This window comes from Aphelocoma coerulescens, chromosome 13, assembly GCF_041296385.1.
Source record: "Aphelocoma coerulescens isolate FSJ_1873_10779 chromosome 13, UR_Acoe_1.0, whole genome shotgun sequence".
Taxonomy (NCBI): domain Eukaryota; kingdom Metazoa; phylum Chordata; class Aves; order Passeriformes; family Corvidae; genus Aphelocoma; species Aphelocoma coerulescens.
In genome coordinates, this window is record NC_091027.1 from 14,835,825 (window position 1) to 14,861,036 (window position 25,212).

The following is a 25,212-nucleotide window of genomic DNA, read 5'->3' on the forward strand; positions in this document are numbered from 1 at the left end:
CAACCTTTGCCTCAGGTCAGTGGAAGTTAAATACCATATTTAGCTCTAAATATTACAGCCTGAGGTACTGTCTTAGATAATTAGTAACTTTGATGAGGCAGCAGAAGTAACTTACTTTCTCTCAGATTTGTACATACATTCTCATAAGCATAGGAGCACAGAGATGAGAGAACCATAAAGACATTATTTAAATCTAATATACAAACTTAAACAGTCACAGTCCACAGTCACTCATTGCTGGTTTCTGGTTTCTGTTTTCTTGTTGTTCTTTGAAACAGCTCCTAAGAGAAAATTCTGTATTCATCATTCTGCAATTTTTTTGGTAGCTGTAAGTTAATATAAATTGAAGATGGAAGAAGTATTTAGCCAATGAGAGTTTATAAGGACAACAAAATAATTTTTTGTGCAGTTACATTCATGCATTCATACAGACATAACCAGCACTCAAAATTGTTAATATGGCAGCAGAACTGGAAAAGAACAGAGGTCTTTAAGTGGTAAAATACTACATGAGCTAAAGTTCTTATGAAAAATTTATTTCAGTGCATTTATATCAACCAGACACTGGAGTGCCGTGTTACCTTATTGGGTATATTCCTTTCATTTATCTGAAACTTTACCCTAAAAATGCTCTCAGAATTAAATTTGTGCAGTTGATCTAGGTGTGCATCTGCATATGCAGAGAGCTGCAGACACAAGCTGGTTTTGTGTGTGTGCACACTCCATACGTGAATTCTATAGATAGCATCTGTGCATGTGCATGCAGCTCATTTGCAGTAGGAACAGCCAAGGCTCTTCAATAATAGAACAGCTACCAGCAGGCTCACATGGGGTAATTTAAGCTTGGCTTGGGCGTGAAGCACAGATCTTTGAAGCAGTTCCACTTGGTCTAGGGAGCATCCTGAGAGAAAGCTGCAGTTTTCTTCTTGAATCAGTTTTAAAAGGGAGAGAAGATGGGGATATATGTAAATGTATGTGGATCTGTGCCTTGCCCAGCTCTGTGTGAAGTCAGAAGCTGCTGTCCCTCCTTTTTTGCAGTGCTGGGTATGGCATTGTCCTTCCTGCTCCCACCCACGAGCTTTTGGGAGCACGACTCAAACCTCAGAGACCAGGATGCTGCTCATAAAAGTTGCCTAAGGAATAGAGGGGCCACAGTAGTGGACAAGGGAGAGCAGCCCTCAGGGCACTGTCACAAGCACACTGAAGGGATGCATGGATGCTTGTAGCTACCTGAGAAGGTGCCACGTGCTCAGCTGTGTCCCACAGTCGAGGTTGAGCTATAGGTGTGGGCATGGGCTGGCCATGGCCAGCTCAGAGCCACCAGGCTGGCAGAGACAGCCACCAGCTTTGTGCCTGGTGTCACCCAGATCTGTCCTGGGAAACCTTTGCCTGCTGACAAGGGAGACTTGGTCACAGTTAGCAAAGTATTGGTGAGGTAGCAGTGGGGAGATGCTGTTGTTTGTTGGTTTTTAAGATACTGGGATTAAGAAAGGTTATCTGCCCTTGTAATTTTATTAGTAGAAAAACTTGGGATGAAGCCTTACTCTTAAGTGAAGTCAGTAACAAAAGCTCAGAGATTTCAGTGTAGCCAGAGCCCACCTCATTTGAAAACGTAAAGGTTGCCTTATCAGATCTGGTTCATCCAGGCTGATGCTGTGTCACAGACTGCAACAGGTAGAGACTGCTTCTGAAGAAGACACAGGGTCAATTAATGTATTTTTCATTGTAAATTTTGTTTTTTACTTCATTAGACCCAGGTTCATGACATGAAGAAGGGACATATATAATCATTTAATTCATATATAGTTTATTCTTATTATTCAGAGAAATGTCTGGGTGTTGTATTCTACTGAGCACTTGCTCTCACATAATACATACATTTTAAAAAACCCTCAGGAATATTTCACTTAAATTTTGTGGTACATGAAAGGTTTCTGTTATATTCTTTTTTTTTTTTTACCTTTAAGGTATTTTTTAAATAAGATTTTATTTTGATACAATGGACAAAGTAGAAATGCCTTTATATATTGGTATCACAGTGTGTATATATCATTTAAGTAGTGATTTTTTTATATATCTAACTCGTAAACGAAATGGTCTGCAGATCTTCAAGGAGAGTACTTTTGTATGTATTTTGTTAAGTGTATCCATCACTTGCTTATAAACTCTTTTAGTCTCCACTGTTGCTGATTCCAAATCTATGACCAGCACTGAGGAATACGCCCCATGGCAGGGGTAAAGCAATGATTTCTTGAAATAGCACTGGAATATTTTCATTTTTCTGCTTCAGTCTCTGTACATCCACATCCATATTTACTTTTTAGGCTGCCCTTACACTTTGAACAGAGATTTCCAGTGAGTAGCCCACAGCAATCCCCAGGAATTTTTCCTAGGTTAATTAAAAACCCAGCAATGTGAATGAAGAGTTTAAATTAATGTCTCATTTGCATTGCCTAAAATATATTTGCTGATGGGGAATTTCACCAGCCGTTTTTGTGGAAGTTCACCGAGTGCTGCAGAGTCACACTGGAGATACTCACAGACTTTTCCAGTTTGTCCTAAATACCACTGTCTCTGCTGTAAGATTTGACATCTAATTGTTCTCTTCCTCACTCTGCTTGTCACGAAACACACCACATACAGACTCTTAATGGGTACCATTAACCTTTAAGATTTTTGAAATTGTCCATTTTCTGTATTTTTCTTTTCCCTTGCCAGACAGATGCTTGGCTGGATCAAGTTCTTCCTTTAGCTATTCTTTCTGAGTAATTTTCAATATTTTTTTGTGAAGACCTTTATTAAGACTTAACTAAACCCACTTTCATAGATTATCTCAACATATTATCTTTTATTCAGTATCTTGCTGATGTGATAATATAGATATATATAAAAATATATGTATCTGTGGAGAGAAACTTGTAACTATATTGAGAAAAATCATGCTGCTTAATCTTTCTTTGATCCTGAACTACTTAAATGAACACAATGTATTATTGGTCCCTTTTAGGTCGCATGATGCTTTGTTTAATTGATTTCCTTCTTTGCCTAATACTTCCATTGGTTCTGGTAAGACTCGTTGCTCCACAGGTGATTTTTTTCCTTCCTCCCCAATATTCAGTTGAATGGGTGAAGCCATTTGCAATGGATTTGAAAGTCATATATTTTGTTTGTCTTAACTGAGGAGCCAATCTTTGTATTAATTTTTTAGATATGCTGTACAGTTGAGGTGGCCTAGTCTGAGGTTTCTTGAGTGTTTTAATTGTAAAGCCATGTTGAGAGCTCTGATTTTTTTTCATCTTTACAGCTAACCACAGCCTACAATGAACTGAGCTAGCTCCATGACACTCAATGTGCTCCTCTCCTCTTCTGTTACTCTCAGGCAATGCAATGGATTTACCAGTTCTCTTCCAGGCTTCCTGCTCCCTGGATCTCTACATTCAAAGGACAACCAGTTGGTTTCAATCTCTACCTAAACTTTTCCCTTTATCTACACAGGACATTTTTTCTTGCCTTTCTGCTCCCTAGAAGCACGCGCACTCTGGTAGCGGCTGGGTGAGAGACTCTTGCACGAGTAGAGAATTGCAGCAAGCAGAGTGTCAGACTGGAATGCTGATTTTGTTTCAGGTCCCCATTTCTCACCCCTAAGATCCAAGGGATTGCTTCTTTAGCAAACGTATGCACACAGAGCATACTGAAGGACAGGGGGAAAGGGTATGATTTGATTTCCAGCAGCATTCCTTCCTTCCCCCCTCCTCAGCCTTTATACCTCTAAAGAAACTTAATAAAATAATGGAAAGCCCTTTTTTTTCTTTTTTTTTTTTTTTCCTTTTTTTTTCATCTTTATGCCTCTGGAGCATTTAACTCATCTTCTAAGGTCTATTCTGAGTGCTGACTGCTGCCCTTTGTGCAACTCCAACCTATCCTGTGCTTTTCATCTTTCATCTTTATGAGCCAAAATACTGACCCCAAAATGCAGTTCAATACCACAGATAAGATCTAAATGAAATTATTATTATGTTGTCAAGATGATGTCTTTTTTAATCCTTTATGGCAAGTTTATTCCTTGATATGTCACTTAAGACCATACTTAGTTTCCACTAAGTATTCAAAAGCAAATGTGCAGTTTATGCAATTGTTTATTGCAGTGTCCATCAGAAGTCCACTTCTTTAGAGTGAAATGCAACTATTAAAATGCAGACTAATTTACTAATTATAGTTGTTTGAGCCAAATATCACTCCGTATATTCATAGTAATTTAATTACTTTAATAATTTAAAATATGCTAGCCTGGATTTGCACCCATGTAGTTGAGATCAGTATCTCTAAAAAATACTATTTCATCATTATAAACTCTTTCAAGAACAGAGAAATAGATATGGCCAGGATGTTCTTGAAAATCTGTTTCAGTCTGGGTTTTTTGCACTAATGTGGTGCATTATTAATACATTGGGTATTGAAATGAACATATATCCTCATGCTTTTTTGCTCTCACTAACTTTTCTATTAGCTATGATCATGAAGGGCGTCTGACCAATGTAACACGTCCCACTGGAGTGGTAACTAGCCTTCATCGAGAAATGGAAAAGTCTATTACCATCGACATTGAGAATTCTAATCGGGATGACGATGTCACGGTCATCACAAATCTCTCCTCTGTGGAGGCTTCCTATACAGTTGTTCAAGGTACCAAAGCACACTTCTCAGCACACCTGCTAACCACACACACAGCCTGAGAAAGCAATTCGCTAACGATTCGTGTCATTAGTGCACTTATGAGCAGGGGGAAACCATATAAGGTTTGCAAGAAAAACTCCCATAAAGCTTATTCCTAAAATGACAGGTCTTCAGGACAGGTAAGAGCCATTTTGCAGTCCTGCTTTGTGTCAAGTAGGTATGGTCACTATCTGCTGGGGAAAGTTAGTCCTGCCACTGCCTCCTGGGTCAGGGTCACCTCACCCACTGGCATATTTCTCTGTACTTTCCTGCAAAATTGGTCCTGACTTCAGTGCCACAGAGATGCAACCTGACTGCTGGATATGGCTGCCTGGGGGGGGGAAATCCTTCTGGAGAGGCTCAGGAAACCTTCTAGTAGAAGAAATCTTCCAAATTTTTACATTGCCATCAATCAGAGTGTAGAACAATCAGGGCAGTGGATGGTGTGGTGCCAGAGATGGCCCTTCCAAGAACAGTGTTACAGTCTGAGCATGGCAGGAGGCAGCAGCAACAGAGGTTCAGAGTTTGTGTAGAGCTTTCCAGCACCACCCAGGCATTGTATCTGTTGGAGTGAAGTCAGTTATCAAAGACAGACTGAAAGGAATTTGGTGAGTGATGGGGCTTTTTAATTAAGATAAAATGTCACTGGAATGAGAATATCATCATCAAACAATAGTCTCCTCCTGACATAAATGTCAACATTTATAGACTATTCTGCTGTGACAGGTCTGGTTACAAAGACTTAATTTCTCTTACACCAGATGATTAATTATGTAGATGCTGTCCTTCTGTCAGGCAGATATTGATGTGTTGCTGACAGCTGCACACTGTGGCGCTCCATCCTGGCTGAGAGTGGACTTGGCTGTGTCCAACAGCTGGAGAACTGCTCGGCCAGAGGAGCACGGGATTGTTTCTGTAACTCTTCTCTGACAGAGGCCGGGTGTGCACATCAGGCCAGTGTGGTTCTGCTGGGGAGGCAAGGAGGCAGGAGAGGGAACCACTGTGGCTGCCAGCTTGCACTGCTGGAGCCTCACACCTTGAGGATTTAAAGCCACGCTGTAATTCTGTACAAAGCCTCTGCTTGGAGACAGTTTTTAAACAGAGGGAAACAAAAAGAAGAGGCACTTACTTCTTCCTACTTATAAAGAGTCCAGCAATCTTCTTCTTTTTCTTTTTGTCCTGGAGTTTAATGCTTTGTTGTTTATCCAGCAGTTCAGTTTTCAGGAGTTTTTGTTCATATCAGAAATAAATTACGTGGTTCAACACATATCACTGTGCATTTTGATTCACAATTAAGACTGAAGGGAAAACATAATGAAATAAACACAGTATCTCTCTGCAGGCTCACTGCTACACTACTTTTTTTTACATGAATCAGTAACATCTGTAATTTCCACCATAGTACCACGTAAATGGTAATTGCAGGCTGACTTCATTTAACATCAACAGGAGTGCAATAAAAAACCAATCAAATTAAGCTATATGTTTTCTTTATGACTGGAGTAGCTAAATTATTTTCTTTTCATTATTGCTGTAGATCAAGTGAGGAACAGCTACCAGCTCTGTAATAATGGTACTTTGAGAGTGATGTATGCCAATGGCATGAGCATTAGCTTTCACAGCGAACCTCATGTCCTGGCTGGGACTGTGACTCCCACCATAGGACGATGTAATATTTCTCTACCCATGGAAAATGGTTTAAACTCAATTGAATGGCGCCTGAGGAAGGAGCAGATTAAAGGCAAAGTGACAGTGTTTGGAAGAAAGCTCAGGGTAAGTAGAACCTGTTGTTACAATAATCACCTTTTCCTTTTCGGGCAGAAAATTAATTTTTCATTTTGAAGGACATTATTTGTTAAAAATGTACAACTCTGGGATTGTCTTTGGTGTGACACTGTTTGAGAGCTCAGTTGGCTGCATCAGATCATCTACTGCCATCAGCTATAGAGCTTTGTTACTAAAAGTATTCCAAAAGAGATTGGTAAATATACCTAGAATATTACAGATTCACGGAATCATCAATGTTGGAAGAGACCTTCGAGATCCTTTAGTCCAGCCATTAACCCAGCCCCACCATAATTGCCCTAAACTGTATCCCCAAATGCCATATCCAGGTGCTTCTTGAATACATCCAGAGATGGTGACTCCACCACCTCCCTGGGCAACTTATTCCAATGCCTGAACACTCTTCCAGTAAAAAAAACATTTTAATGTATCTAATCTGGACCTCCCCTGGTGGAACTTAAGGCCATTTCCTCATCCTTTCGTTTGAGATATGGCAGAAGAGATCAACCCCCAGCCTGCTACTGCCTTTCAGGGACTTGCAGAGAGCAATTAGGTCTCCCCGAACCAACTTTTCTCCAGATTGAACACCCCCAGCTCCCTCAGCCACTCCTCAAAAGATGTATTCTAGAGCCTCCCCCTTGGTTGGCCCATTCCTGCAGAACACTCTGCCTCTCAAGGGGGTGGGTGGGAATCTGAGCCCTCAGCACTTGTAAAACTGCCAGGGCAGACTTATCCCAGCTGGTGCTGGGGAGCAAACACAACTACAGCTTGAGCTGCTGCTGTAAAATCCCCCTACAGACTCACTGAGACAGGCATGTTGTGTTTATTCCCTTTCCCAAATGTCACAATGGGAAAATAATTGCCATAATTACAGAATCGTAAGCACAGGATAAGGAAGACAGTCAGGTCATGTAATCCATCCCCTGCCAAATTAAAGATCTGCTGCATCTGGATTAATCCCATTCTGTGCTTTGCTGGCCTGATTTTCACTGATTTTTTTGACTGGGTTACTTCAGTATGTGCAGTTTTGGAAGGGCTTTGAGATACTGGGCAGAAAACAAGTGTAAGTGCTGACCAAGTCCTCATTCTTTTAGCAATTCTTTCACCATCACTGAACATAAGATACAGTTTAGTGTGTTCAAGATCATATAGCAAATACAATATATGTAAACAATTATGTAATGACTTACAAAAAAACCCATAATTACTTGGCTGTAAATTTTTATATTTTCCTATTGCATAACATCTAATTCCCAGGGTTGAGTTAACAAGTCTTTCTTTATTCTCACAAATGCTCAGAATGTACTTCTTGGGGAGAGGGGGAAGGTTAGACAAAAAATTGAATGAGACTAGCAGCTAATCCTTAATGACTAAATTTCATGGCTGTGTAATTGATTTTTGATGTGTTGACCTGCAGCAGTTGATTAGAAGTGGAAAATAGATCAGCTCTGCATTTTGACTGTGTTCAAAATAAAAATAAATAGGATGCTGAAATGAAATTGCAGTAATCCTAACTCTCAATACGAAAAATCTAATAGAGGTACTTGTGGTAATTAGCTGAAGTTAAACACATCTTAGTGCTGAAGCCTTGCCTGAGATAGGTTTTCTTGCATCATGTTTATGCAAATCAAAACAATGTTTTATCTAGCAACACCTCAACATTTAATTGTCTGGTGTTAGTTCCTGTAACAATAATCACATACCCATTTAGCTCTTTTAAATGAAAATCACTATGAGATTATCACAAGTTGAGTGGACTAAAAATGAAATTTGAAAACGAGGGAGAAAGCATAGAATTTATTTGCATCTCATTTATTCTAATTCATCTTTATAAATTGTTTAGTGAATGAAGCAGAGCAAGTGTGTTGGAACATTGTGGGGAGCAGGTGGCAGGCAGGGGCAGCTGTGGCACACAGTGACACCGAGCAGGGCACTGCTGCAGAACTGACAGAGCACCAGGGCCATCTCCTGGAGCCCCAGTTCAGATCCAGTGTGCCTGGAGGGGTGGGCATTCTGTGGGATTCACCTCTTAGCAGAGTACTTCACCTCGCAGTACTCTTGAGAAGTGTTTGCTGGAGCCTATGCCCCTGTGCTTCAGTCGTGAAAGGGGGCTTATAAAAAAGATGGGGACAGACTTTTTTAGGGTCTGTTGTGATAGGACAAGGCATGGCAGCTTTAAACTAAGAGAGGGTAGATTTAAACTAGGTATACAGAAGAAATTTTTTCTGCTGAGGGTGGTGAGGCACTGGCACAGGTTGCCCGGGGCGGTCGTAGATGCCCCATTCCTGGAAGCATTGAAGGTCAGGTTGGCAGGGCTCTGCACAGCCTGTTCCAGTTGAAGATGTCCCTGCTCAGTGCAGAGGGGTTGTACTGGGTGATCTTTGAAGGTCCCATCCAACCCAAAGTATTGGATGATTCTGTGATTGCTCAGGCAGTGGTGCTGCCTGAGCCCAGGCTCTGCCCATCCGTGCTTTAGGCACGTCCCAGCAGGATGTGTTGGTCTCTTCACACCTGCCTGGGCACATTTCATGAACATGAGAAAGGAACTGCACTTCACCTTTAACTTACCTCACTCACTGTCTGCTGCTGTTTGATGCACCACACGTTCAGTGTCTTGCAGCAGTTTCAGATAAAGTCTTGATAAGATTCCTGTCTGAAGAGTTTTTATTATGGTGCAGCATCATGTAAGTGATTTCTGTGGCCAGACCTTTCCAAGGCACAAAGGGCTCGTCCCTACAGCCTCTTCAGCAGCAGCCGAGGGAGAACCAGATGTGCACGTGGGTAGTGAACAAAAGAGAAAGGGCTTGTTGGGTAATCTGCAGTCCTGATACTTGTGACTGCTATTAGTGTTCCCAGGAAGGGTGGGGATTTGTCAGCCTGTTTGGGTTTCTGTATAATTAATATGATACTGCAATTACAGTCTCTGGTTTTACTTATTTTACAAATGCAAATGAAGTTACTGAATTATCCAAGCAGGTGATACTCGTGTGTGCATCTCCAAGTGATGTTTGCGTGTCTGCACAGCTCTTGTCTGTGTAATCATTTTTAAAACCCTATTTTTAAAACTAATTTTGTTTTCTATGGCAAAACCAAATAACTGTTATTATGTTTTTGAGAAAAGAGAGGCTACCTGGAGTCAGACTTTCCTTCACACAAATTACTGTTGCAGTTACTGTAATGGAGGGAATGAACCCCAGAAATCCTGGCTGATTTATGAAGCTTCAGAAGTTACAAAAAACCAAAACAAACAAATTCCCCAAAGCTAAAATTCAGTTCATAATCTCTCTGAAAGACATTTTTTTCTCTTTTTAGAAAATCTACTCAACCTTAAGAACTTGGACTATTTCAGGCATACACTAACCCTTTAATTCTATAGCTAAATGGTTTTGAGAAGTGAAAGCTCTCTTCTGCTGATGAAAAGGGGGTTTTTTATGTCTCTGCCATCAGGGTTGATCCTTCAAAACAAGAGCAATCAGTTGAGAAACTACTGATGTTGAGTTTGGCTTCCCTGGCTTTGTTTTCATTACAAGGGGAGAGCAGAATATGACTTGTTTTGCCACAAGGTGTTTTAAAAAAAATATTCTATCTTTTCTGTGAATCACAGGGCAAGCTGTTGCTGGGATAACCTTAGGGAAAACCCACAGAAAAGAGCTTTTTTTCCTAGTAATTGCCCACTGAGGAAATGCAAACTGTTAAAGAGATTAATTTCATTAATGGAAAAAATTAGGATAATGAGCGATAATTTGAAATAATTATTTCTTTACAAACACAAAATTGTATTAATTTCAAATGTGTCTGTATAACTGAATTTCTACTGAGTTGGTTGTGGTGGGAATTGGGTTTACCCCTGCTAGTGAATATATCTCAGAATAACTTTTATGTCCTCAAGAAAGGCTCAGGGTTAATTTACATATTTTTTGATGTACAGTTTAATTTTGGATAAGAGGAAACGTTGCTTAATCAAAGCCACTGGAAAATATAAGCTAAAGAACAAATTCCCAGAAAACTGATGAATACTTTTTAAGCAGTCATTGCACTGAAATTATATCTAATTTAAAAACTACTTTCTTAATGATGCACCTACAATTAAATTACTTAAGAAGCTTTATCAGATTACAGCATTAGCCTGAATTCTTTGGCTTACCCCCCAGTGCATATATTTATGTACCTCTCATTATAGAACTCTCACTAGGAGCCTCCTCATTTGGCATTCTTATTCTCCTTTGCCTCTGTTTTGCTCTGTTATTAAAAAAAAAAAAAATCTAGCACTGAAACACTTCTTGCTGTACTTTGAATGAAATTTTTTAAAAAAGAGGAGTTGGGGGTGAAGAAAAATACTTAACCTAATTATTTAGCACCTTTGCTTTCAATGCTTAAAGTCCATCTTTCCCAACCTGTATGATCAGGATATTTAAGCCCATCCCACGTGAAGAATCTATTGAATATTTGGAAAGTAAACGAAGAAAATAGTAAATGAACAAATTCTAAGCAGGGTGTTGCAATTACAGAAGCCAAGTGGCTAAACCTCAATGAAGACACAAAAATTTCTTCTGTTGTTCTTAAAGTGATTGTAGGGGAAAAGGGAAAAGAAATTTGATGGCAGAAATACAAAACCAAAAGAAAAATAGTAGAAAAGTAAAACAGAATAAGTAGAAAAATATTCCATGCAGAATAATTTGTTTCTCTGCACTTTAAGACCAAGGTGTGCACAGTGTCTGTCTGTTCTGACCATAAGAGAAGCCTTTTTCTGTAGGATATCATCTCCCACGTTGCAGGAGATGGGAAATATCCCACTAGAAACTCAAAAATATTTGAATACACTACCAAGTAGAAAGCAAAAGCCAGTGAACAGGAATCCTACACTTTTCCCAAAGGATTTCCCTGTTGTGCATCCTATTTTCCCGCTGTAAATCCGGAGGGACGGCGTGCCCACCGCGCACTGAGTGCAGCCTCCTCTCCTTCCGCAGGTGCACGGCAGGAACTTGCTGTCCATCGACTACGACCGCAACATCCGCACGGAGAAGATCTACGACGACCACCGGAAATTCACGCTGCGCATCATTTACGACCAGCTGGGCCGGCCCTTCCTGTGGCTGCCCAGCAGTGGCCTGGCTGCTGTCAATGTGTCCTATTTCTTCAACGGGCGCCTGGCGGGGCTGCAGCGCGGGGCCATGAGCGAGAGGACGGATATCGATAAGCAGGGCAGGATCGTGTCGCGCATGTTCGCCGACGGCAAAGTGTGGAGCTACACCTACCTGGAAAACGTAGGTGCTGGTGTGTCACCTCCTGACACGAGCTACGAGGACACAAAGTTCTATCCGGCTTCATAACACGTAACACACACACACACAAGCTAGCTACAAATTGATGTATCCCAGCTGTTAACAATCCCTTTGTACCTGGTCCCAAAATTCCTTATTTTTCAATTAGTCAACTGAATATGACTAATTCTTAATGGGAGATACTTTGTTCATGGTTTCTGTCTTTTAATATTTTCGTGCCATAGAATGGCAATAAATTAACACAATGAAATATGCTTAATTAAGCCCAAAAATGCATGACTAAACCTGACAAAAGGTTCATGTAGAAACAGGAAATTCATCTCTAATTGTTTATTAAATGAAAGTATGGTAGTGCATTTTTACTTAGCCTAATTAGCACACTTCAGTCATAAAAGTGTCTTAAATAATGCAAAGTCACATATTGTTTTTCTTTTCCTTTCTTGTTGTTCTAAATAAACCAGAGCTGATGTTCTCTGCTTAGTTTCTCACATATTTCACAGTAACAGTTGTGAATTACAACTGCTGGCAGAAAGATAAATCAAGCCATTTATCTAGCTCCTCTGCATTCCCAGGAAAAAAAAAATAAAAAAAAGTCCTCCTACAGGGAGGACAGCTCACAGGTTGCTAACCTACACTTTCTCTGGAGCATCAGCATATTGATTTCCAAGGAGCAGATCCTCTCATCTGGCAATGTGACAATATTCCTGAGCAGCTCTGTGCCTCTGATTAATCTATGTGATTCTCTTTGCGCTCATTTAACATTAGTGCCTCTCCAGTAAACTTTTCTTCAGTGCCCTCTCTCAGGCCACATGCTGATAGCTGGTAAGTGTTTGTTGTTGTTTTCCCTGCAGTCGATGGTGCTGCTGCTGCAGAGTCAGCGACAGTACATCTTCGAGTACGACTCCTCGGACCGCCTGCACGCCGTCACCATGCCCAGCGTGGCTCGGCACAGCATGTCCACTCACACCTCCGTCGGCTACATCAGGAATATCTATAACCCCCCCGAAAGCAACGCCTCCGTCATTTTTGATTACAGCGATGACGGGAGGATTCTGAAAACATCGTTTTTAGGTACTGGCCGACAAGTCTTCTACAAGTATGGAAAGCTATCCAAGCTGTCTGAAATTGTTTATGACAGCACGGCAGTTACTTTTGGATATGACGAAACTACAGGTGTCCTAAAAATGGTGAATTTGCAAAGTGGAGGATTTTCTTGTACAATTCGCTATCGGAAAATTGGTCCTCTTGTTGACAAACAAATCTACAGGTTCTCTGAAGAAGGAATGGTCAATGCAAGGTTTGATTACACATATCACGACAACAGCTTCCGAATCGCAAGCATCAAACCCATCATAAGTGAGACGCCTCTTCCAGTTGACCTTTACCGTTACGATGAGATTTCTGGCAAAGTAGAGCATTTTGGCAAATTTGGAGTTATTTATTATGATATAAACCAAATTATCACTACAGCAGTTATGACGCTGAGCAAGCACTTTGATACCCACGGGCGCATTAAAGAAGTGCAGTACGAAATGTTCCGGTCCCTGATGTACTGGATGACTGTGCAGTATGACAGCATGGGAAGGGTCACCAAAAGGGAGCTCAAACTTGGCCCCTACGCCAACACGACCAAGTACACCTATGACTACGATGGAGACGGGCAGCTGCAGAGCGTGGCAGTCAATGACAGGCCCACCTGGCGCTACAGCTACGACCTGAACGGGAACCTCCACCTCCTGAATCCTGGAAACAGCGTCCGACTGATGCCGCTGCGCTACGACCTCAGGGACAGGATCACGCGCCTGGGGGACATCCCGTACAAGATCGATGACGACGGGTTCCTGTGGCAGCGGGGCGCGGATGTGTTTGAGTACAACTCCAAAGGGCTCCTGACGAGAGCTTACAACAAAGCAAACGGGTGGAGCGTTCAGTACCGCTACGATGGACTGGGCCGAAGGGCTTCCTGCAAGACCAACCTGGGGCATCATCTACAGTACTTCTATGCTGATCTTCACAACCCAACAAGGGTAACTCATGTCTACAACCATTCCAACTCTGAAATTACCTCTTTGTACTACGATCTGCAAGGCCACCTCTTTGCAATGGAGAGCAGCAGTGGGGAAGAGTATTACGTGGCCTCTGATAACACAGGCACTCCATTAGCTGTGTTCAGCATCAATGGCCTCATGATCAAACAGCTCCAGTACACGGCCTATGGGGAGATCTATTATGACTCTAATCCAGATTTCCAGCTGGTCATTGGGTTCCATGGAGGGCTGTACGATCCTTTAACCAAACTTGTGCACTTTACCCAGAGGGACTATGATGTATTGGCTGGGCGCTGGACATCTCCTGATTACACCATGTGGAAAAATATCGGCAAGGAACCCGCTCCTTTCAATCTGTACATGTTCAAGAGTAACAACCCTCTCAGCAATGAACTGGATCTAAAGAATTATGTAACAGGTGAGACTTCTTCACATTGATCATACATAGCACTACAGCTTGGAAGCTGATTTGGAAAAAAAATCCAGCTTCTCCTTATTAGCCCTTTGCTCAATCCTCCCATCACGTTTGAGTCATTTTCCTTTCTTGTGCTATGCAAAGGACTGGATATTTCTGATTCCTTGATACTGCCCTTCCCTGAACGAAGGGCTCTAAGTCAGAAGCTATGATGAATTATGGAGGGGAAAAAAAAAATAAGTTTGCCTGAATATAAAATTTCAGCACAGCCATAATGCTCTTCGTATTGAATTAGTACTGTATAAAGATGTGTTCATTCTAATTCTGTATTGAGAAAAGTGAAGTCATGTATAGAAATCACTGTCAGGTTGGTTCAGAATCACAAACCAGAACTGCTCTGATCCCCTTCTTTCAGGGCTACTTTCAAAATTAACTACTGACTGAGCCCATGGGCACATTATGAATTAGCACCAATAATGGATTTAATTAAACCTCTTTTTTCCATTTAATATGCAAACAGTCTTCAGTCTTTAAAATGAAATCCTTGATGTTTTTAAAGATTATTTCATCCTGAAAGACTAATAAATGTTATGGATCGTGCAGAGCCGAGAAACAAAAGTAATTTTGATCACACATGTTAGAATTGGGTAAAACTTGTAACCCTTTCTGAATTAGGAATAATTTTTCACTTAGTAACACCACACAGTACTTGAACTAACTGCTGGCAGTTTCTAAAAGGAGAGGTAATTAATATGTCTTCAGGAAAAGCTTTTTTTCAGAATAGAATATGCAGTATACAATAATTAGAGTAGTGATACCATTTTTAAAAAGGAATTATCTTAATTTTAGCAGTAATTTGAATTTCAAGAAAAGTGTGCATCTCCTTCAAAGAAAATCATAGCAAGTTTCATTAGTACATTGCAACCTAATAGTAGGTGTAACACACCACAGGTTCTAGTGGAGCTACTTTGCAGTTAGGAGATAATGCAATTTGTATCTGATAGTGTGAAAATACTGGTGACTAAAATTACCTTGGGATCAAATTCTGTTTTCCTAAATTCAACAAAAGTCCTATTTTCATCCACCACCCTTTGATTTTGATTTTCAATATCATCTTATTGTATTTTGCTACATTGTGAAATTGTATTTATTTAATTTATCCATCCACTAGATGAAATCTAGTAAGATAAATTGCATTTAGGAACAACACACACTTTGTAGTCTGTAAAAATACTTCATCGGTGATGCAGATATTTGTTGCTGTAGGACCAAACAGATTCTCTTCGACAAGAAGTGATTATGGTGGCACCTTTGTTGTCATAGTTTAAAAAGAAAACAGAGAACAAAAAAAAAACCACCAAAAACCCTCCCCTCCATCCATTCTTACTGTTAACCCTGACACTGCTTTATTTACAGGTTTTGCTGAAAACAAATTTCTGTAGCAAGTGCAGTGCTGCAAAGCACATTAGCTCTGCAAAACAGTAACTGTTTTGTATATAGGTCCTCCTCTGGTTTCTGTGGAATTAGAGCAGCCTACTGAATTGTTCAGGAGATGCCATCTTACCATAAATGAGATTGAAGCCTTACAAGGAGCAGTAAGCCTGTGCTGTCCAAAGGTTCAGGAAAAATACAGTCATCACCGTGTGATGGGAGGTGGATACAGTTACCTTTGTAGAGGCAGAGTATTTTACTACTTTTTTAGAATAAGAATGGCTAAGAAAAAAAGGATTTTTGGGGAAAATAGGCTTTGCAACAGCTCAGCTCACAAAAGTGGCAATAGCAGCATCAGGAGCCAGTGTAGGCCAGTGAGAAGAGATGGCCACTGGGAAAGACAGGAGAGGTTTTTAAGAAAAAGTGCTCATGAATTCAGGAAACTGGAATGTAAAATGGGGTCATAGACTCTTTTCTTTTTTGTTAAAAGCATCATTTGGATAGCTAAAATACATCATTAGTTCTTAATACCTGCTGAGTGAGAATTACTGTTATTAACTTAGTTACTTAACTTTTTCAGCTAGATCTGAGGGCAGAGTTTTCCCGGTTGAACCCACATCTGCAACTTGCCGAGGCTCACCTCAGAGCTGAGCTGTAACCCTCCACACAGCTCCTGCTTTCCCTGGAGGGATGGGGAGGATACTCTTGGTGCCTAAATTTAGACATCTGATTTACAAGTCTAGCTTCTCACTGCTTTTAATGGAGCCTCCTGAGAGCCGATGACAGCTGATAGAAGTAGGACATAGAAGAGAAGCCATGACTTTCCCCAAAGGACTTTGCAGATGTTTTTAAAGTGTTAACCTAATAAAACATCATTATACAATACAGTTTATAGGTTACATATAGTAACCAGATCAGAAGGGTTCAGAGATGGAACAAGTACTGCATACTGTAAAATGTTTGGATAATTCATGTGCTCTAATGGAAAAGAATGAAAGAGCTGGTATATCCCTGATGAATTATTTAGGGTAAATTCAACCCAGTATTTCCTGTGCCTGTTCAAGGTGGATTTCTACAGTTCTGTAAAGTTCCACACTATAATATTAATTGTGACTTCGTTGCTACTTTAAATTAAGGATGTCAGAGGTGGATTTCCTAATTTGTTTTATTTCCTCTATTTGTTACACATGTGTGTTTCTTACTTGGCTGCTTTCTTTTGATTTTTAGATGTCAAGAGCTGGTTGGTGATGTTTGGATTTCAGCTTAGCAACATCATTCCTGGTTTCCCCAGAGCAAAAATGTACTTTGTGTCACCACCATACGAGCTGTCTGAGAGTCAAGCGTGTGAAAATGGACAGGTAGGCAGAACTATTAAGTTACTTTTTTGGATAAATCTGCCCCACTCTATGGACAGAATTGCTGGCTCTTCTGTAGTTACACAGAAGGCCAAGCATTTAATTCAGTGTAAAGTGAAGTGGGTATAGCTAGATTTTATACTAATGAACATATGCCTTTCTTGCCAGCCTTCGTTGTTATCATAATTACCGTGTCATTAGTTTGTCTTAAATTAAGTTATTCCTTGATTAACAAGTTGTAACTTGATTGACTTGATTAGCAATGACAAAGGGAGACATTGTCAGGGTGATTTATCATCTCTTGTACCTCTGGTAAAACCATCCTAATAATGTGTTGCAATAAGCTTAGGTTGGTACTTGTTTTACTGGTAAAAAAGGGTTCTTTCTACTTCTCATCCTGTAAGAGGTTTTCTTACCATTTTTTGTCATTTTTCTAGTTAGAGGTTTTGATTTGCTACTCCATTTAACTTCAGTTACAGCATTTGTAGTTACTTGTCAGGTTAAGGGTGCACAATAGTATATGGGTTTAACTTTTATAATAAATTCCAATCCATTAATAAACTTCAGAAGAGTACTAGGCCAATTCCAAACCTACTCTTTGCTAGACTTATTTCATTTTTGTGGTAATACAATGGAAATTATCATATAAACCTGGGCATACCACCTCCTCAGGCTTCTAAGTCATTTGAGAGTCCAAACCCCCTCTTCAGGAATTGCTTTGGCGCTTTTGGGCCCAAATTTCATCTATTTTCAAAAAAAATTTACATTCATAAGCATTTTACTTATATATACTGGTTGAAATCTCTGGGGAAAAGTGTCCACAAATTAAATGCCACCTTTTAATACATTAATTCTGTTTGCTTTCAGCTCTGATTAAAATTGTGCTAGACTTGGGTCTTTCTTATTCTTGTACTGGGCATTATATGATTGGCCAAAATTGCAGAGTGTGGTGCATATATGCTACAGAGGGTGATGAGAAATATTTTATTTGGTCTTACAGATGACAGAATAATTTGCTGAATGAGTATTTACCTGATTCTGAACAAGAGATGGATGGATGGATGGATGGATGGATGGATGGATGGATGGATGGATGGATGGATGGATGGATGGATGGATGGATGGATGGGTGGATGGGTGGGTGGGTGGGTGGATGGATGGATGGATGGATGGATGGATGGATGGATGGATGGATGGATGGATGGATGGATGGATGGATGGATAACTGAGGGTGGTCTTTCAAAGTATAGAATTTATCTCTGCATGTCTTTCCTTTAAAAAAGCAAAGCAAAGATCATTATTTGTCTCTGAAATGAGTATTGTTCAGACCTGCATCTTCTTTGGTGTTTTGTTTTGTTTTGTTTTGCTCTCCCCAGCTAATTACAGGAGTGCAGCAGACAACAGAACGACACAACCAGGCTTTCATGGCTCTGGAGGGACAGGTCATATCTAAAAGATTACATGCCAAAATTAGAGAAAAAGCAGGTCACTGGTTCGCCACAAGCACTCCCATCGTGGGGAAAGGAATCATGTTTGCCGTGAAGGAAGGCCGTGTAACCACTGGCGTTTCCAGCATAGCCACAGACGACAGCAGGAAAATCGCCTCAGTCCTGAACGGCGCTCACTACCTGGAGAAGATGCACTACAGCATCGAGGGCAAGGACACCCACTACTTCGTGAAGGTCGGCTCGGCCGACAGCGACCTCGTCACCCTGGCCATGACCAGCGGGAGGAAGGTCCTGGACAGCGGCATCAACGTCACCGTCTCCCAGCCCACGCTGCTCGTCAACGGGAGGACTCGAAGGTTTACGAATGTTGAGTTTCAGTATTCCACCCTGCTGATCAACATCCGCTACGGACTGACCGCCGACACGCTGGACGAGGAGAAGGCCAGAGTGTTAGACCAGGCTCGGCAGCGAGCCCTGGCCTCGGCCTGGGCCAAGGAGCAGCAGAAGGCGCGGGACGGACGAGAGGGCAGCCGCGTATGGACAGACGGAGAGAGGCAGCAGCTCCTGAACACGGGAAGGGTTCAAGGTTACGAGGGATATTATGTCCTGCCCGTGGAGCAGTACCCAGAGCTAGCAGACAGTAGCAGCAACATCCAGTTTTTAAGACAGAATGAAATGGGAAAGAGGTAACAAATTAACCTGCTGTCATCCTTTGCTGGATGAATCAGTAGTCATAACTGTTATCTCCTCTCCTAAGGAGATGAAGACCTAAATGGGGCACTAGGCTGAGCTACTCTGGGATAGTAAGTGGCAAAAAAGCTCATATTTTTTGAGTTAAATGCTACTGTTCAAGTGATTAAAAACCACATCCTGAAGTGGACTAAAGCCAGACTGAAAACTCTTAACCGTACAAATTAAAAAGTACCCCTGAAATATTACCCACTTGTTCTGGGTCTAAAGAAAAACAAAAAGAAGGCCTCGTATTGTATTACCTCACTCCATTCACACGTGAGCAAACTAAGAAATCCAAGTGGGCCACTTTCACTAACCAGCTGATGAAACACAGATGATTCAGACTGCTTGTTTGATAAATATCCAAGAGGTTTTCATTTAAAGCAAAATACAGGTGCATTTAAAACATGACTTTGGGGTGATTTGTGTGTAGCAACTGGAGGACAAATGAAATGCAAGTGAGAGCGCACTGGAAATAGCAAAGGAAAATATATTTAAAAGTAACAAAACCACACTTGCACTCTGACCCTCCACTTGTCTGGCCTGAAGCTTAACTTATTCAAAGAGGGCAGAGTGTAAAGTTACATTCAAAATGGTGGCTATAAATCACTACAGATAAATTTCATACTCTGTTTGTCTTTGAAGATTTCCATTGTGGACAGTATAACACAGTTACAGGGTGTAGTCTGTTTAGATTCAGTAGTTTGTTGGTATCAGTTCCAGTAGAGCTGTGGGCATTGTGTTACACTATTGCAAATGGGCACCACGTCAGATCACCCTGTACATACATCAGCCAGAAGGCACAATCACTGTTTCAGATTTAAAAATTATTAGTGTGTTTGTTTGGTCGAGAAACTGAGACAATCACATTACGGTCACCACAAAAAAAAAAAAAAAAGAAAAAAAAAAGAAAAAAAAAGTCTAATAAGAACTTTGGTACAAGAACTTTTTTGTAATATACATGTATGAATTGTTCATTGAGTTTTTATATTAATTTTAATTTGCTGCTAAGCAAAGACTAGAGACAGGCAAAGATAATTTATGGCAAAGTGTTTAAATTGTTTATACATAAATAAAGTCTCTAAAACTCCTGTGAATTAGTTGTCTTCCATTGCAAAATCTTGTAAAAGTGATTCATGTCTGGCTGTCGTCTAATGCACACAGCATTTTATATGTGGAAATGACTTCTTGTGGTTCCATGGATCCTGCAGGCGGCTGCTCCTTTGATCTCTGGGCAAGCAAAGTCCTTCACACACATCACCCAAAAATCTCCTTAGGACACAGGAGAAAATTAGTAAATGCTTTAAAAACTCTCTCTCTGTACCTCATGACTAGCAACCCTCAAACTGCTGTGTTTCAATTCTGGAATTAGTTTAATTGCACTGAAGTAACCTCTAAACAGTTTGAAAGAGTAGTAACATAATATTAAATGGTACATGCAAGACTGTGCTGTGAGCCAGGAAGTCTCCATGAAATCTGTCTTCTTTGGGAGATTGCTTATTTCTACCACATTTAAAAATGGGAGGTAAGATCAAAGACCCTCTCCTAAGCAAACAGTCACTCCTGGTGATGATAAAAGGGAGCCATCCATCACCCAGAGCCCTGCCGCTTTAATCTCATTTAAGTATGTAGCTGGGGAGCTCTACTTAATTTTGAGAACAGTTTTGCTTTTGGGGTTGCAAATGAGGTTTTTAATGATTCATGATACCAACAGAGATGCTCGAGTTGATTATGGGCATAAATTCACTCCAGTGCATTTTTAAAGCCGAACAGTTCAGTGCCTGTGTGGTGCAACACTCAGAAAGCACATTCAATTTTTTCTGTGCAAACAAGAGCCACACTGCTCTGACCAGGGGTTACACCTACACGCCATGGGCAACCCCAGCCCTGTTACTCATCCTCTGAAGAGGAAGTCTGGCTGCATTTTCTGATTTAAGTCCTGATTGTCCCTCAAGGCAGGTTTTTCTTTGCTGAAGGGCTTGGAGTGCTGTTACATTAGTCTGTTCTTTACAAGTGAAATCTCTTAAGGAAGTGTTTTTTTAATGGAGGCATAAAACATGAAATCACAAGGTGGAGACACTTTACATTACTGCAGTTTGTCTGGATTACCTGGTAAACTGCTCAGCTCATTTTTTGGGATAGAATTTTTCTTGCAGTTTGAGAGGGTTGAAATGAGAACCCGTTGCACAGTCCCCAGTGTCCTTCATTCTGTTACCATTCTCCTAAAGCTGAAACTCTTCAGAACTGGAGATTCTGCTACTTCAAAAGGGAACTCAGTTAAGCTAAAAGAGAAGCATCCTTTGAATATTAATGGCTATCAGAGGAGATGTAACAAATTTCAGGGGACGCACTCCCTACTCATCTCCTTTGCAGCTAACATACACCATCAGGATGTTCCTAAACACAGTTTTGGGAGGTGCTGCTAAATTCTCACCAGAGATCATCAGTCCAGGGCTAGCTGTAGTTTCCAAAACCTGTGTGCAGCTTAGTACAGGTCCTGTGGGAAGCCCCAGCAAGATACTTGAGCTCTGAGGCCCAGCTTCCCATCGTGCTGGAGCTGACCGAGGTCACTCCCAGCTCTGCCCCTCAGCTCTGCTGCTTCACTTGCCTTGTGTCCCATACAGTACATGGACTACCCAGCCTGTCCTTTTGGCAAGTAAACTGCACTGTGTCTAGTGACTTAGAGAACCTTGTGTGGTGCACCAAAGAGACTGGAGGAATGGCTGTATTTTTTGTAATTATGACAAAACAGCAAAATTCTCTCATGTCTGGGAAAAACAGCTGACTGGTAGAGCCCATCCTAAAGGGGTTTTCACTGAACAAATGAGGGAGATAACTGGACCAGTGTGGCCATGGCTAGCTCTCTTGTGGTCCCATCTGGGTTTCCAATTTCTTGAGACATCTGTTTCTCCCTCTTTCTTTCTATAACCTTCCCTTTCCTCACCTCCCTCAAACTGGTATCTCCTGTTTCTCTCAAAGCTCTTGCTTTTCCTCTCTCTTCCTTGCTAAACTTTTCTGTATGGAATAGATGCTTTATCTAAAGCACTGCCAAAGAGACATGAACTGCATTCTTCATATGAGGGAGTATTTAAGTGGTGGCTTTAACAGTGACATTGTGTCTGTGTCCCCAGTAGCACCATGACCAGGACAGAGTAAGGGCACCCATCAAAGGACCTGGCCTGGGAAGCACTCCTAGCAGTGGGAAGGCACAGAGCATGAGCTCAGGCCAGCCTAAGCACCATGAACATGGGTTTGCTCTCCCAACTCACTCAAGTGCAAGCTGAGTTGTTTGCAGAGAGAGCAAGAATCCAAGAACAGGCTTCTGTTTGACACTAAAACCAGATGGAGAATCAGCATTAGAGTACATTTCCTTTTTTCCTATTGGATTGCTGTAACTGAAGGAATTTAGTATTTATAACTTTGCATTTCAGCTTGGAAAAAAAGCCTTGTATTGTTTCCTGACTTAGCTCAAAAAGTAGACTGGCTGTGGGGGTAGGCACGTGTCTCAGCACACCCTGCTCCTCACCACCACAGGTGTTTTGCCTCTCGGCATGGCACCCGTGGCACTTTGGCCACATGATGGCAGTTCTGCCCACGAGACACCCAGAGGCACCACCTTTGCTTCCTGGCACTGTCTTGCCCACACCAGTCCCCAGCAGTGCCCTGACAGCCTTCCTTAGTGTTGCTGCCTCCCAGATTAAGGCACACACAGACATTCTTCCTAAAGCTGGGCCAGACAGTGGATCCACAGTATTCTTTTGGGAATAAATAAAGAGAAGGAAGCATTTAGGCCTTTTTTTTTTTTTTTTTGCTACCTATAGTGCAGTGGCTGACACAACAGCACACACTGGGCACTCAGAGTGCACAGAGCCAGACTGAAACCAGCATGGGAGCCTGGCTCTGGTACTTCCAGTTTTCACCTCCCATCCCTTGGGAAATGCAGCCTCTCAGAAGTTTCCTGATAGAAATGACTGTGCCTGATAGAAATGACATTCTGCCTCTGTAAGCCAAGCCTCTGACCTTCATGTAGTCCAGGCTCATCACTGCTTTAAGAACAGAAGAGCCAGATATCCCTCACTTGCCCCACACATGACTATAACACTGCCTTTCAATGCTCTTCATGTTTGTCAGCCATTTCCTGTTTAGGAATCCAAGAAAACCACACTGGGATACAATGCCACTGAATGATTTGCATTAACTGCTTTGTGCTGTAATTTCTGTAAGGTTGACCCCTTTGACAACAGTTTCACAACAGTTCTCAAATAAGCACTCAGTAATGATCAGACCTGGGAATATGTTCAACACACAGCCTTGAGGGTACAGCCCTAGGAAACTCCAAAGGTAAAGTTTCAGTCGCTGAATTGTACTGTCCTATGTTCATCTAGTGATCTTGCATGAGAACCCCACGTGAAGGTCGTTCATACACTCAGGTGACCTTTGCTTGAACTGTGACTCTGTTCAAAGGGGAGATTTTACCTTACAAACTAAGGCAGGTGTAATGAAGGAGTACCAGGACCTCTCTGCCTCTGAGCTGCTTCCAGACTTTTATGCCAACAATAAAAGTTCCTTCCCAGCCTCTTCAAGTACAGCCTGCAGCATAAAAGTTCCTTATTTACAAGGATTGCTTAGTTTAAACCTTACTCACTGCATTTGAAACCTGCTACTCCTCTGGAACCAAACTCACTTCTCCACCTCTGTGGCACCAGGTTCCTAGGTCAGCAGAAGAGGGTCAGCATCCATCACAGTACAGATGCTGACACAGCTTCAGATGTTTTACTCTGCACATCTCTGTATTAGCAGCAAGATCTCAGAGCCTTACAGCCACTTTCAGCCCACAGAAAACACTGAAGGAGCATGGGCAGGTGGCTCCACTGGCAGGGTCTGTCTCTGAAGGCTCTGCTGCTGGCTGTTCCAATATACAGACATATATTGTATGCTGTAACTGCTTGTTTAGGTCAATAATATCAGAATAATTCTCTCTCCCTCCCCCTGTATGTCTGTCATCTCCCTAATGAGCATAGTTACATGCAACGTTTGAGCATGACTAAGAGCTCTAGGAAGGCAAATACCATTGCCAGTGTCAAAGCACCAACTCCCCAGTGTTGTTAAAGCCTTTTCTGCTTCTGCCTAACCCAGCACAGCAGTGCTGGGTACAGCTGGAGTGGTGGTCATGAGCTGTGTGTGTCTACAGCAACACCTGGCAGGTGATTGATTACCTGGGCTGCTGGAAGAGCAAGTGGCATTTAACAAGCAGCCGAGACTGGGTCACACAAATTCATCACAGAGTGCTTTACAGCACCCTCACAGCTGGGCCCATCACACTCAGGGGTTAGGTTGGTAATTTTAATCTCAGCTGACCCAGAGCTCACTGTGTCAGCTCAGCCTCCCCCCCACAATCACCAAAAATAAGCAAAATCACAGAGGTGGAGGCACCTTGTGATGTGCTCAGGTACCCCAGCCAGGCGTTCAGCCAGATAACCAGCAAGGAAACAGCTTGGCAGGAATGGCAGGTTCTGGACCCTGCCAGCCTCTCCCACACACAGTTTAGGGTCTGCCTGCCAGCACCCTGCAGGCTTCCCAGTCTTCTCCACTGCCAGCCCCAGGAGCCTCTTCTCACCTGGTGAATGTGGGGATTGCACCAGGGCAAGAGTCAGTGCCCAGCAGATGCCCTGCACCCACCCATGTGCTCCATTCACCTGTAGCTCAGCAGGTGCTACAGCCCTGCCCAGGCTTCCCCACACCTCCTGCAGCAGGAATGGGGTGTTGTTCTTCAAAACATAACATCTAATGTCACAGGCGAGACTTCCCCTCATTTCCTTGTTCATTAAAGTATTTGAGTAGCACCTTAGGAGGATTTAATGGTTAGAGTCAGACTAATTCTGAGCCAAGGAAGGGGACCAAAAAAAAGCAAGTAATAAAGCAAAATGTGGTAAAAACACCATGAGAGAGAGTTGTGTGCCAACTTTCAGACAAGCAAATGAATGCAGCCAATTTATAAATCCT

At 41.8% G+C, this 25,212-nt stretch overlaps 1 protein-coding gene across 2 annotated transcripts in view; it reads left to right on the top strand.

Moving 5' to 3' along the window:
- The window catches only part of TENM2 (teneurin transmembrane protein 2), a 744,328-nt gene extending 723,984 nt beyond the window's left edge, over positions 1-20,344 (top strand). For both annotated transcript variants that reach the window (XM_069029269.1, XM_069029270.1), the window contains 6 exons: positions 4,508-4,683; positions 6,251-6,486; positions 11,466-11,762; positions 12,632-14,246; positions 16,902-17,032; positions 18,406-20,344. In XM_069029269.1, the coding sequence (XP_068885370.1) occupies positions 4,508-4,683; positions 6,251-6,486; positions 11,466-11,762; positions 12,632-14,246; positions 16,902-17,032; positions 18,406-19,167 (3,217 nt within the window). In that variant the 3' untranslated portion in view covers positions 19,168-20,344. The remainder of the gene's footprint in view (positions 1-4,507; positions 4,684-6,250; positions 6,487-11,465; positions 11,763-12,631; positions 14,247-16,901; positions 17,033-18,405) is intronic.
- The last annotated feature ends 4,868 nt before the right edge of the window (positions 20,345-25,212 follow it).